This window comes from Leucoraja erinacea, chromosome 12 (assembly GCF_028641065.1).
Source record: "Leucoraja erinacea ecotype New England chromosome 12, Leri_hhj_1, whole genome shotgun sequence".
In the NCBI taxonomy this organism is placed as follows: Eukaryota; Metazoa; Chordata; class Chondrichthyes; order Rajiformes; family Rajidae; genus Leucoraja; species Leucoraja erinaceus.
Window position 1 is genome coordinate 36,609,922 of NC_073388.1, and position 15,103 is coordinate 36,625,024.

Below are 15,103 nucleotides of genomic sequence, written 5' to 3' on the forward strand. Positions count from 1 at the left end.
TGAAGTCAAACTAACAGGCCTATAATTGCTAGGTTTACTCTTAGAACCCTTTTTAAACAATGGAACAACATGCACAGTACGCCAATCCTCGGGGACTATTCCCATTTCTAATGACATTTGAAATATTTCTGTCATTGCCCCGGCTATTTCTACACTAACTTCCCTCAATGTCCTAGGGAATATCCTGTCAGGACCTGGAGACTTATCCACTTTTATATTTTTCAAAAGTGTCAGTACTTCTTTTACTTTGAATGTTTTACTTAATGGTTGCTGGCATTTAAGGACATATTTCACAAATCTCAGCAAATCTTCGTAGTGAGGCAGAACAGCTCTATGACAAGTATATACAATCTGTGTTAGTTAAGGATGGTATCACATTGAAAGAGAATAACACGTTCTGCAAGTAACTAGAAAAGCTATTTTTTGCACATGTACTGTATAGCATTTTGCAAATCTTGATGCAACTTTACATCATATAGGTGAGAATCACGCCTGAATTAATGTTTTAAATGTCTTCACTGTATTTAAGGAAGGATATACTTGCATTGGAGGCAATCAGGAAAAGATATATTAGCTTCATTACAGGGATGAAGGGATTTACCTACAATGAAATGTTGAAAAGGTTGGGCAATAACTCAACAATATAAGAAAATGAGAGATGAATTTATTGTGACACTAGACCTAGTGGGACCCGTTGGGTCCCAGTCACACGGGAGGTCCGGTCCCCCAACGCAATGCAGTCCCCAATGCATTGTTCCACCATTCACTTGATTCCCCAACACAATCCCTTCCCCCAATGCAATATTCCACCACTCACCCATAGCCCCTAACTGCGCAGCTCATTTACCCTCATCCCCAGCACTCTCCCCCCTCCTCTTCATGTGTAGGAGGGGAGGGAACGTGGGTGTGTGGTGGGAGGGCAGGAGGGGAGTGGGGTGTGTGTATGGGCAGGGTGGGTGGAGGAGGGGGGACAGCATGGTGTGGGGGAGCAGGGGGGTGGGGGGGGGAGGTGTGTATGTGTTGCGGGGGGAGGGGTGTGGGGGAGCAGGGGGGGGGACGGTAGTAGCGGGGGGGTTTGTGGTTGCCGCAGAAACAGCTCGCACTCACTCTCCGCTCTCTACTCCTTCAGCTTTCGGCCTCACTCAGCGTCTCCCGGCTCTGGCCTCACTCAGTGGCTCCCGGCCCCGGTCTGGCCGCACTTAATAGCTCCCGGCCACACTCAGCAGCTCCACTTGGTGGTCTCTGCAGAAGCTGCCCGCTCTTGCTCTCTCTGCAGTCTGATCTCTACGCACTCTCTGCTCACTGCGCACACCGCTCACTCTGCTCCTGCAGCTGTATTCTCCACGCTGCCGATGATTTACAGCAGGTGCCGGATGGGACGGTTTTTATGATTTTTAAACCTTCATCATTTTTGTAATATTCCACCGAACAGATCAGAACAAAACTTGGTGCACTTGCAGCACAGGAGAGTGGCAGGTAAGGTGGTGAAAAATCGTAGCGCTATCGGATACTGTTTTTGCAAAAATGTATAAATAAGGCAAACCGGAAGAGGACAAGATGACAGTTTTAGTTAAGTATAGATATAGATAGAGAATAGAATAGAATAGATAGAAGATAGATAGATAGATTTAAGATTCCAAAAGAGTCCGACAGTATGGATGCTAAAAGCGTGGCGGCATTTGGGACCAGGGAGAATAACTTCACTACATGAGAGTGCACATATTTAAAGGAGATGAGGAAGAATTTTTCTCTCAAAAGATCATGTTCTTTGGAGGCATTTATATATTCAAGGCAGAGATGCACAAACATTTAAATTACAAGAGGGAGCTTGGGAAGTGATTTTGAGGACAAGAATGGATTAACCCTACTATGGGAGAGCAATTTCGAGGAAGTGATTTGCCTAATCCTGCTGGTATTTCTTATGTTCTCATAACCATTTTCTGAGCAATACATTTATTCATTTGAGTTTTACTTGTATTTCATGCCTGGTAGTATAGGCCGTACAGTACACGTGGTTAGCAGCTTAGTAAAGGTAGGGCCAAAACACATGCAATTGATGGTCTAGTATACCAGGCCACATACAACAGACCAATAGTCTGGTCTGCTAGATCGCACTTTAGCCACATCTAAAGGTCTAGCGTACTAGACCCAACATTACAAGCAACCTAAAATGGCCTAAATTTCTATGTCACAATTTACATGCTCATAGCCGAGTATTCTAGGCCTAATATTATTGGCAGCTGAAGATTTAGTATGTCAGGTCCTATTTACACACAGCTGACTTTTTCACTGATGATTATGCAGTTGTCTATAGAAGATACTGTTGATTTTATTGTCACATGTAGTTTTTCCTCAGGAACTCTTAGTTTGTTGCTCGGTGATTTATTTCCATTGTTAACAGTGGCCATTTCCAAATTCCTCTCATGTATTGCTGATGTAGAAGCAGTGACAGTGAAGTGATTTTGGGTTCCTCTGTAGTGACAGCAAATATAGTGGGAGAAGGCTCGGCGATAAGTTCCATTGAAGAGGGTGTAAACCAGAGGATTGACACCAGACGAGGTATAGCCAACCCACACAAAGACGTTGAGGAGATCTCCAATGATGGATTCATTGCAGGATTCCTTGCAGATAACGGACAAAACATTAGTGATGAAGAATGGGCACCACATGACCACAAACAAAAAGAATACAATCCCAAGCACTTTCGAAGCCCTTTGTTCATTGTTAATTGATTGCATGGTGCCTTTCCGAAAAAGTTTAGCTTCCTTATTCAAGGGCGATCTTGAGGTTTTGTCTGGAGTTTCTGGCCTTTTTATCATTGCTGCATTTTCTATTAAGTTGCCCTTTTTAAAAACATGCATGTTTGCTCGTTTTTCTTTTTGGTCACCTAAAAAGACACTGATCTGTTTTTGCAGTGTCTGTACCGTCAGGCAGTAGGTAAAAACCATTATAATCAGTGGGATAAAAAATGCTACAAAAGAACCAATTAGAAGAAAGCTTTCTTCATTAATAACGCAGCTGTTGACAATAAAAACCCTGGATTCGTCTTCAAGGCCAATAACAAGAATTGGCATTGAGATGCCTGTAAGAGATAATTTAAAGATAATAATAAATCAGTCAAAAATGTATTACAAATTTTATAACAAATGAACCTAAGATGCAAATGATAAAGGAACCAGAATAAGATATGAAAACATTACCAGTGATAGACACAAAATGCTGGAGTAACTCAACAGGACAGGCAGCATTTCTAGAGAGAAGGAAAGGGTGACATTTCGGGTCGAGACCCTTCTTCAGACCCCAAAATGTCACCATTCTTTCTCTCCAGAGATGCTGCCGGTCCTGCTGAGTTACTCCAGCATATTGTGTCTATCTTTGGTTTAAGCCAGCAAGGTGCTCCATCCACCCCAGTACTACCTGCCCACATTTGGCTTATCGCTTTAAACTTTTCCTATCTACGTACCTGTCCAAATGCCTTTTAAATGTTGTTATAATTTCTGCCTCAACTACCTCCTCCGGAAGTTCATTTTATATACCCATCACCCTGTGTGCGAGGTCAATTGGCTTCTGTAAATTGCCCCTAATGTGTTGGACATAGAATTACTGTACGGGTGATCATTGGACGGCATGTGCAGGGAATGCACAGATGATACATTGAATATTGTCTATGGAATTGATGTGATATAATGCACTACAATGTTGAGAACTATATTCTGCACTCTGCTCCGTCTGTTCTACTTGAGTTTGACGATTGTATTTATGTGTGGTATATCTAATCTGTTTGGATAACATGCAAAACAAATCTTCTAAATAATCAATCTAAACCTAAATCTAAGATGGAACAGGACATATTTACTCTGTTCTGCCTTGTTATCTTCCCCCTCTATAACTGAATATCAGCAAGACAGAACATTTGGGAAAATGTCATGCAGGTTAATATTGTAGCTAAGTGAGTAACTATTAATTTTGTTCATATTAACCTCCAGGCTACGTTCCATTGCAGAGGAATAAAAACATGCTTTTTTACAGAGATGATGTATCTCAAAAATAATTATCTAATTAGATGGAAATCAAATGGAAAAATCATAACTGTGCACCATGCAGCATTCTGAGTTCTATATAATGAAAATATAAAGAATGAATTGATTGAACTGAAACAGGGGTTCACATGGTTATGTGGAGAAACAAATACCTAGCGCTAAATGTTATTCCCTTATCCTGTATCTATACACTGTAAATGGCACAATTGTAATCATGTATTGTCTTTTCAGCTGACTGGTTCGCACACAACAAAAGCTTTTCACTGTACCTTGGTACACGTGACAATAGACTAAACTGAAACTGAACTGAAATAAGCAGTTATGACTGGGCTAGAAGCAGAAGAAATATTTACCTACTGAAATGGTCCAGACTGCCATTATTTTTATAAACGCTATGGTTCGTGAGTTGAAGCGGCTATGCTCGATAGGATTACGAATTCCAATGTAACGATCCAATGATATCGCACACAGATGCATGATAGATGCAGTGGAAAAGAGAACATCCAAATAAATCCAGATGGGACACAGCTTCTCTGGGAAAGGCCAGATGTTGTCTGAAACACAAAATATTCAGATTACACAAACTCATTAATCCCACTTTTCTCCCCTGATCACTCTTCCTATGAACCACACACACTTGATGGGATCTCTCTATTCAGATCTCTTTTCAGTTAGAGTACCAAACGTTGATCCTTACTTTAATATTTTCCAGTCATCAATCAGTAATAACTCACAGGATCTTCCCCATGACCACAGGACCTGCAATAATGTGCAATGTTATAAAAGATGGTTTTTCCAAAATATTACTTTTATTTTGAGCATTTGTCATGAGGTTTGCAGAAAACGCAATGGTACATACAATTCCCACAAGAGGATTATATGGCATGTTTTATATTAAGAAATTGCACCAGGAAAATAAATTGCCAAGGCTTCACAAAAAAGCACCACCACTCATTGTAATCACCTAATGGTTGAGTCAGGGGCATCTTATCTTGTTGGTCAAATGGTATCCTTTCTTGTCCAGCTTAGTGAGCCTTCTGTTCATCAAGCTGTTGTTAATACAAACTTCCAACCGCATGACAAGGGCATCAGGCATTTGAAAACGTGATGAGTTATCTGATCAATAGAGTGTTGGCCTGATTAATGGGATTTAGATAGAAATAACCAGGAACTGAAACAAATGCTGGAATTGGAATGGATACATGTGCTCATATCAGGTACATAGAGAGAGAAGGAAAGATGTCATAAAGAGAAAGGATGAAAACAAATAAGAACATTTGAAATATTTAATATTTAATGAAGGAACTGCAGATGCTGGTTTAAAACAAAGATAGGCAGAGAATGCTGGAGTAACTCAGTGACACAGGTAGCATCTCTGCAGTGAAGGAATGGGTGGTGTTTTGGGTCTGAAGAACTGACTCTCAGTCTGAAGAATGGTCTCGACCCGAAACGTCACCCGTTCCTTCTCTCCAGAGATGTTGCCTGTCCCGATGAGTTACTCCAGCATTCTGAAGTTTGAAATCTTCTCTAATTTGAATTCCTTAATGGACTGAAATGTTCTGTTTTTCCTACCAAGCGTGCAACTATTACCAAGGATCAGATTGTTAATAGGGTACTTTCCTTAAAGGTTACTTGATTTCTTGTGGTAGGTTCAATGAGTAATTGTTTTGCAAATGGAGCAAGTGAATGAAACTGGCAGGAGAGTTAAGTACAACTCTTCCTTAACGATTTTCACATCATTCACTCAGCAATTTTCTTCATTGAATTCTGTCACTTTGCTTTTCAAATTGGAGCTATTCCAGCATTAAAAATCCATATGTCCATCAACCTTGAGGCCCTTTCCATAGATAGTAAACAGAGCAGTAGAAAGATTGTGCAAGAACTTGTTGAACCATGTTGTCAGGCATGTGAAGTCAGACACATGAAGCTAGACAGTTATTCTATATCTGTAATCATAACCCATGACGCAAGAGAGCCTTTTAGTAACAGTATCACACCATAGTCAGGAGTCAAATACAGCAGCTGCTGAGAGAGAGAAAGGGAGAGAGAGAGGGGGAGCGGGAGAGGAGAGATGAGACATTTTTCGTCATGAAGTTGATGCCGATATAGCTTTCTGACAAATACAAAAGAAAATACTGGAAACACTCAGCACCAGGCAGCATCTGTGGAAAGATAAATAGAGAAGTCGTTTTGGAGTGCAGATCTTTCATTAGTTATGAAATGTTAACCCTGTTTCTCTTTCCAGCATGGTTCCAGCATGTTTTGTTTTTTATTTCAGATCTCTAGAAGTTTTTTTTCATTTTCAATAACTTTCTGACAGTCTGCACATATTATTTGTGCCACTGAGGTGCCAACACTATAGTGGGCGGTATTGTAGATAGTGACGATGGTAGTCAAATATTGCAGCAGAATCTTGTACAGTTGGTCAGGTGGGCTGAGGAATGGTTGATAGAACCTAATACAAAGAAATGCAAGGTGTTGCATTTTGGGAAGTCTCACAAAGGCAGGGCTTAAGGTGAATGATACAGCTCTGGAGAGTTGTAGAGAGAGGGATCAAGAATACAGGTAAGTTCCTTGAATGTGGCATCACGGGTATATAGGGTGGTCAAATGGCTTTTATCCATCAGAGTATTGAGTATAGAAGTTGAGACATCATGTTTTTTGTATAAGACATTAGTGAGGCTACATGTAAAGTATTGTGTTCAGTTTTGGTCACCATGTTACAAGGGACAAACTGGATATGGTGCAGAGAAGATTTACAAGGAAATTGTCAGGGCCTGCGCTATCGGGAGAAGTTGAACAGGCTACGACTTTATTCCTTGCAATGCATGAGGATGAGGCATGATCCTATAGAGGTGTACAAAATTATGAGAGGAAAAGATCAGGCAAATGCACAGTCTTGCTCAGAGTAACTGGATCGAGAACCAGGGGGCATATGTTTAAGATTAGGAAGGAAGGATTTAATTGGAATCTGAGGGGTATTTTTTTTTACTTGAATGTTGGTGGATATATGTTTCAAGCTGCCAGAGGAGATAGTTGAGGCAGGTACAATCATAACATTTAAGGGACAATTGGACCATATGGATAGGATAGGTTTAGAGGGTTGTGTGCCAAGCATAGGCAGGTGTGTCTAGTGTAGATGGGGCATGCTAGTCGGTGTAGACAAGTTGGGCTGAAAGGCCTGTTTTCATGCTGTCTGTCTGTATGACTCTGTGACACTGAGTTTTCTTTCTTGACCTGGGCTCATAGAAGTACATCATGTTATCATTGAAGCCAGTGTGATATATAGCTGTGCCAGATTCATAGTGGAATTTGAACATTCTTTAAGCCTTGCGGTCTCAGTGTTCCTAACCTGAAAAATGTTAGTAAGAAAACAATTACACACCCGAGACTATGAATCAAAACCTCAGGATAAACTTCAGTACCAACTACTTAAAAGAGAAAATATGTGACAGACATCATTCTTTAAGAGTTAAATCAAATGTGAGATTTCATAATAAGGACTTGTCTATGATTATTCAACCTTCCCTTAGTACAGAAAATTTTCCATGCAACTGCCAGGCTGGGATAGGCGTGAAAGAATAAACAAGAAATCATAGATCTTGTTAGCTTAATGTCTATTATCAGGAAATTAAGGATGATTAACATTCATAGAAACATAGAAACATAGAAAATAGGTGCAGGAGTAGGCCATTCGGCCCTTCGAGCCTGCACCACCATTCGATATGATCATGGCTGATCATCCAACTCGGTATCCCATCCCTGCCTTCTCTCCATACCCCCTGATCCCTTTAGCCACAAGGGCCACATCTAACTCCCTCTTAAATATAGCCAATGAACTAGCCTCAACTACCTTCTGTGGCAGAGAATTCCACACATTCACCACTCTCTGTGTAAAAAATGATTTTCTCAACTCGGTCCTAAAAGACTTCCCTCTTATCCTTAAACTGTGACCCCTAGTTCTGGACTTCCCCAACATCGGGAATAACCTTCCTGCATCTAGCCTGCCCAACCGCTTAAGAATTTTGTAAGTTTCTATAAGATCCCCCCTCAATCTTCTGAATTCTAGCGTATACAAGCCGAGTCTATCCAGTCTTTCTTCATATGAAAGTCCTGCCATCCCAGGAATCAGTCTGGTGAACCTTATCTGTACTCCCTCTATGGCAAGAATGTCTTCCCTCAGATTAGGAGACCAAAACTGTACGCAATACTCCAGGTGCGGTCTCACCAAGACCCTGTCCAACTGCAGTAGAACCTCCCTCCTCTTATACTCAAATACTTTTGCTATGAATGCTAACATACCATTTGCTTTCTTCACTGCCTGCTGCACCTACATTCCCACTTTCAATGACTGGTGTACCATGACACCCAGGTCTCGTTGCCCCTTTTCCTAATCGGCCACCATTCAGATAATAGTGATCTAGTTTCCTGTTTTTGCCACCAAAGTGGATAGCCTCACATTTATCCACATTATACTGCATCTGCCATGCATTTGCCCACTCACCCAACCTATCCAAGTCACCTTGCAGCCTCCTAGCATCCTCCTCACAGCTAACACTGCCCCCCAGCTTCGTGTCATCCGCAAACTTGGAGATGTTGCATTCAATTCCTTCATCCAGATCATTAATATATATTGTAAATAGCTGGGGTCCCAGCACTGAGCCTTGCAGTACCCCACTAGTCACTGCCTGCCATTCTGAAAAGGACCCGTTTACTCCTACTCTATGCTTCCTGTCTGCCAGCCAGTTCTCTATCCACATCAATACTGAACCCCCAATACCATGTGCTTTAAGTTTGTATACTAATCTCTTATGTGGGACCTTGTCGAAAGCTTTCTGAAAGTCCAGATATAACACATCCACTGGTTCTCCCTTACCAACTCTACTAGTTATATCCTCGAAAAATTCTATAAGATTTGTCAGACATGATTTACCTTTCATAAAGCCATGCTGACTTTGTCCAATGAATTCGCCACTTTCCAAATGTGCTGCTATCCCATCTTTAATAACTCACTCCAGAATTTCCCCCACCACCGATGTTAGACCTACTGGTCCGTAATTCCCCATTTTCTCTCTCCCTCCCTTTTTAAACAGTGGGTTTACATTAGCTACCCTCCAGTCCTCAGGAACTACTCCAGAATCTAAAGAGTTTTGAAAAATTATCACTAATACATCCACTATTTCTGCAGCTACTTCCTAAAGTACTCTGGGATGCAACTTATCTGGCCCTGGGGATTTATCGGCCTTTAATCCATTCAATTTACCTAACACCACTTCCTGGCTAACCTGGATTTCACTCAGTTCCTCCATCTCATTTAACCCCCGGTCCCTTGCTATTTCTGGCAGATTATTTATGTCTTCCTTAGTGAAGACAGACCCAAAGTAGTTATTCAATTGGTCTGCCATGTTCTTGTTCCCCATGATCAATTCACCTGTTTCTGACTGCAGGGGGCCTACATTTGTTTTAACTAATTGTTTCCTCTTCACATATCTATAAAACTTTTGCAGTCAGTTTAAGAGTAGATTCTTAATAGTAGAATAATCGACCACCTTATTAGACTTGAGACTTTAGAGATATAGCATGGAAACAGGCCCTACAGCCCACCAAGTTCAAGATGACTAGCAATCACCCCGCCAATAGCACTATCCGACACACTAGGGACAATTTACAATTTTATCGAAGCCAAGGAAACCGGGGCACCCGGAGAAAACCAACGTGATCACAGGGAGAATGTACTGTACAAACTCCATACAGACAGCACCCGTATTCAGTATTGAACATGGGTCTCTGGCAATGCTGCTACTCCATTGTGCCACCCCTTAATTTACTATAGATCAAGAAAGTCGACAAACCAGACTACATTTTTAAAGATGTAACAAGGTAGAAAGCTGGAGAGTAAATATGAATGAAATAAAGGTGTACAAGCAGCATCTTGAGAAGAGGGTAGATGATTGTTGGCAGAACAATTTCCTTCCTGTGAAAAATAAAGTTCTATCGTATCTGTCGTATCATATGGGTACCAAGTCAAATAAGTAGACAGATGACTGAAAGATGCCAAAGCAACAGTGTTGGCTTAACAGATGACTTTAACCTCACCAATATTGATTGGTACTTGCTCAGTGTCAGAGGCTTAGACAAGAGAGCATTTGTTCAGTACATCCAAGTCAATTCAAGAATCAAGAGTCAAGAGTGTTTGATTGTCATATGTTCCGAAACAGAACATTGAAATTTCTAAGGGTCTGTCCCACTGTGGCGACCTAATTGGCGAGTTTAGAAGAGTTTAGGATAGTTTGAAAAAATGTCATGTTGAAGACCTCTTTTGACTATGTAGAAGACCTCCTTCGACCTCCTTTGACTATGTTGATGACTAGCTTCGACTAGCTTCGGGAAAATTGGACACCAAGTAGTCGAGAGTAAAGGCGACCTCCTTCGATCTCCTTTGACCTCCTTCCTCCTTCGACCTCTCTTTGACTATGTTGATGACTACCTTAGACTACCCTTGATTACCTACGAATAACATGCCGACCTACTACGACCCACTTCGACTAAACCTACGCGTAAAAAAAGTATCGATTTTTTCCATGGCGACCTTTTCTTACTCGCGGGAATTTTTCAACATGTTGAAAAATAAGCCGCGATAGTGATCACAACTCCATACGTTTTAAGGTTGTTATGAATACGGTTAGGACTGGACCGGCCGAGTTACTCCAGCTTTTTATGTCTAGCCTTGGATTTGATGGCAAGTACAAGCATGTACTCCAAACCTCCAGTGTATTTTGCAACGCACAGGTGTGATTGTCCAGGATTTGCTGGGATGCATGATTTTCTGTGGATTGCTTGCAATGTTTTTCAGCTGTGAATTTGTGATCAGAAATGTGTTGCTTACTTGTTAAGTATCATTTATGACATTACTCATATCCTGTGACCTATTTTTCGGAAAAGAGGTTGCACACATATCTTACCACACTGTAATGTTTTTGAATCATTTTGCACATGTGTGTAGCTGCAGAGCACCCTAGCGTAAAATTCTATCATGTAGCAAATACCACTGATTTGTGTGACAGAAATTTTTGATTAAAGAATTCTAATAAGAATAAGTGTCATATAAAAGTCTTCAGTGGAATATGTTCCCCGTGGGAATTTAGATGATACAGAAAGGACAGAGAATATTCATTAAGAGAATGGAAAACAAGATTTATGCCATTTGTCAGGATTGTACAAAGGGTTATTTTAAGTAGGCATCCTCATTCTCTAATAAGGATGGCGAGGATTTGTTCTGGAAAGGTTCAATGTTATTTTGTTATTTACCTTAAAACAGTTGTGACAGTAAGCCAATAGGTCAATTATTACTGTTATGTTATTTCAGTTACATGGCCTGATCAGAATTCTCCCTCTTTATTCACACTCTCTCTTGAACACAGCACCATATGCTCTTTGCTTGATGGGGCAGCAATTATGGGCAACTATTATGTACATCTTAAACATTTGTAAAACACTGAAATTACTGTGTGAGTGAGAGGTAATATTGTTCCTGAGTGAGACCATTACACCCAGTTTAAGGTCATGAGGTCATAAGGAATAGGAGTAGTATTAGGCCATTCGGCCCATCAAGTCTACACCGCCATCAATCATTGGGACAGATGTTGCACCTCCTGCAGTTACAGGGGAGTGTACCGAGTAAGGGGGTGGTTTGGGTGGGATGGTGGGAAAGTAAGGAGTTGTGGAGGGAGCAGTCTCTGCAGAAGGTGGAAAGGGGTGGAAATGGGCAGATGTGTCTGCGGAAAACGGAAAGGGGTGGAGATGGGAAGAAGCCTCTGCAGCCCTTCCAGGTGAGACAGAGGTTCACGTCCCCTCCTCTAACCTCATCTTCTGCATCTGGTGTTCCTGATGTGGTTTCTTGCACATTGGCAAGACCAAGCATATTCTGTCATCAGATATTCATCTGATGTGTCCAGCCCACCTGATCTGCGATACTTTCACAAATTGGTTGTCTGGAATCTTGTCGCCACTTGTGAAGTATTCTTTTCAAACAGTTCATGTGGATGTGGGTTATAGTCTGGTATGTCTGCTGTACACTGTCCAGGTTTTGCAAGCATAGAATAAGGTGAATACGACAACAGCATGGCACACCTTCAGCTTGGTCTTTAGGCTGATTCCTCTTTATTTAGCAATGTTACACAATTTTGAGATTTAAAAAATCAAGCCTGCAATTTATCCCATCAGATAAAGCATAAAAAGAAGTTTAATTTGACACCTAATTCACTTTCATATCTCAAGTATTTAAAAAGTTATGGCCATTTTCATACTCGGAAATTAGCATCTTGTTCCCTATTGATTTTCTATGGACATAACAAAAAAGCTGTGATCGTGGACAGTCAAAAGCCCATAACTTTCTTAAAAATTAAGAGAACTGAATGAAATTTTCAGTTATCATAGATTGAAGCATTCTGAAACAAATATAAAACAATCTTACTTGGATGACCTGAAATTAAAGCATATAATTAGTTAGTTACCCAATTGTAGCTAATTTCACACTTCAATTACTAGATCTAAACATCCATTTCTAGATCTAAATATCCATTTCTTAATAAATGATTGACATTTTTAAATAGCCTAAGTGTCCAAATAATATTCACAAATAATTCACAATAAAACATGATTTTTACGTCTCATTTACATTAATTTATAGGCCAAATGGAAGGAATTTAGTGTTCAATTGCTGTAAATTAAAGTAAATCAGCTTTCTAGTGGGATCCTGTGAACGCGCTGGTTTAGAACATTCACATTGCGCTAGATTTGTGCCCTCAAATGCCCAGAAAAATACTGCGGGATATAATGGGCTCAAAATTAGCTACTCACAACATTAAACTTTGTATAAAGGGATCTTAAGAAGCCCTTTTTAACGTAAAAATAAACAGCCTACCTTCCGTTTTCCCCTGTATGAGATCTGGCCCGTTGCTGGCGGTCGGGGGTTTAGAGGTTAATTTTTAACCTACTATAACAAGTATAGAAAGCCCTTAAAACTAAAAATAGCTCAAGCGAGGGAATCTTCCAGCGATTTTTCGTTAATAATTAACTAGGCTGAAAAACCTCGATTTGAACAGCCTAGTGAAAAATCGCGTTTTAAACCCGCCCCCCTCTAAGCGGCACCAAAATCGCGCACACGGGCTGGGACAGATTTTCAGCGACGCTTCAGGTAGGCTTTGCAACAACTTCTCCGTAATCCAACTTCTCCGTAATCCAAAGCAGGGCTGTATTCTGCTATACTGCTGTTGATGTTCTACTAATACCATATTTAGATAAAATTAAGACAATCTATAAATGATTTTAATAAACGACCAACACAGGACCAACGCTCCTGAGCAATATTCAGTCACACACACAACAGTTAAGCTAGATAATGCTAAATTCCTGCAATTGATTTTCAAATATTTTTAATAACTGTTTAGAGATGATAAAAATATACACTTTGTCAAGCAAAATAACTTCCTTTGTGAGTACAACTGTTGGAAGATAACTAGTTAAACCTGCATATCCAAGTCTATACAAAACACATAAAATCAAATAAGGAAATAAATTAATCTATTGAAGCAGGGGCCTTGTTTGTTACCTCCTGTCTCATAATGATTTACATTTGATTTTGTCAGATCCTGAAAGAAATATGTTGTTTGTAACCAGAGTATATTGTTTGGAACCAATCCAGAGTTAATTACAGTATCAGAAAAGGTTATATGTTTAATCATTAGAATATTGTGACCTGCACACTTTACATTTACAATGTAATTTAAAATGAATTGCAGTTGCAATAATTAATATAAATGACAGCTGACCTTATTAAAAAAGAAGACATTGTCAAATCTGCCAGATAAATTGGAAGGTGAGATTTAAAATGAAAGTATAGTCATGACAGAAAAGTAAATTTGGAATGAAAAGCTTAATAGGAAGAATGACATTCTTACGTAAATGTGTGCGTATATTTTGGAGACTAGTGGATTCTAATATACAATTACTCTTGCGCCTCACCTCATCGTGCCAGCTATCTTCAGGTCAAAAACTGGGGTTGGATATATTTTAGACAAGTTGGTAACATGATTTTCAAATTCTCAATGGTTTCACCAATATATCTTTCATTGAGTCACCCATCCTGTTTACACTACTTGAAAAGCAAAAAGGCTGTCAATAGATTTTTCACAAAAATGCCATTTAGCTTGAACATTTTATGGCGATGAATGAAATTCCAAAACAGTATCTTGCCTCCTGCGTGCCTGTGTCAAGGAGGCCTCTGAGCAGTTACAGAGCATTCTCAAGAAGGAAACAACATATCATTCTCAAGAATGATACATCTAGCTATCGTTATCCACCTTGGTATGATATTGGTAAAAAAAAAAGGGAAGAGGTCCCCCAGAGTGAACATAGGGAGTAAAGCCCCTGTCCCACTTAGTGAGTGCAAGAGACTCTGCACTCGCCTCATCGTCGCCACATGTTCGCTGGTGGTCTCTGGTGAGGCTCCTTCATGGTCGCGAGGAGTTCCCGCATTCTGGAACATGTTGAAAAAATTTCTGCAACCAAAAATTGGTCGCCATGGAGAAAATCGATACTTTTGTAGTCCTAGGTAGTTGTGGGGTCGCCATGTTGTTGTAGGTAGTCGAGGTAGCCATAGGTAGTTTTAGTTAATCTCCTTTGCTGACTGGGCATTTTCATTGGCTCATTGGGGAAAAAAAAACATAAGCACACGTTTGCAGAACCAAGGAAAACCGAACCGGTAATGTTAAATGCCTGCCGAACTTCATAGCTGTGTATCTTTGGCTTATTAAACGTTGTCTGGCTTCTTAAAAGTGTCTCCACTTCTTCTTCCCCCTTCTCCCCCACATTCTCCCTCCTTCTCCCCGCTTCCCCCCTCCCCCCCCACACTCTTTTAAAGGACTTACCGTCCACTGTGCTAGCCGAGCCTTGCGGTACCGCACTAGTCACTGCCTGCCATTCTGAAAGGGGCCCGTTAATCCCTACTCTTTGTTTCCTGTCTGCCAACCACTTCTCTATCCATGTCAGCACTCTACCCCCTA

General features: G+C 40.5%; 1 protein-coding gene across 1 annotated transcript in view; it reads right to left on the bottom strand.

Annotated features, from left to right (window-relative positions):
• Positions 1-1,732: 1,732 nt before the first annotated feature.
• Positions 1,733-15,103, bottom strand: part of LOC129702256 (5-hydroxytryptamine receptor 2A-like) — a 146,317-nt gene continuing 132,946 nt past the window's right edge. The window contains exons 4-5 of the mRNA XM_055643935.1: positions 4,394-4,594; positions 1,733-3,082 (exon numbers count right to left, since the gene is read on the bottom strand). Of these exons, the coding sequence (XP_055499910.1) occupies positions 2,268-3,082; positions 4,394-4,594 (1,016 nt within the window). The 3' untranslated portion in view covers positions 1,733-2,267. The remainder of the gene's footprint in view (positions 3,083-4,393; positions 4,595-15,103) is intronic.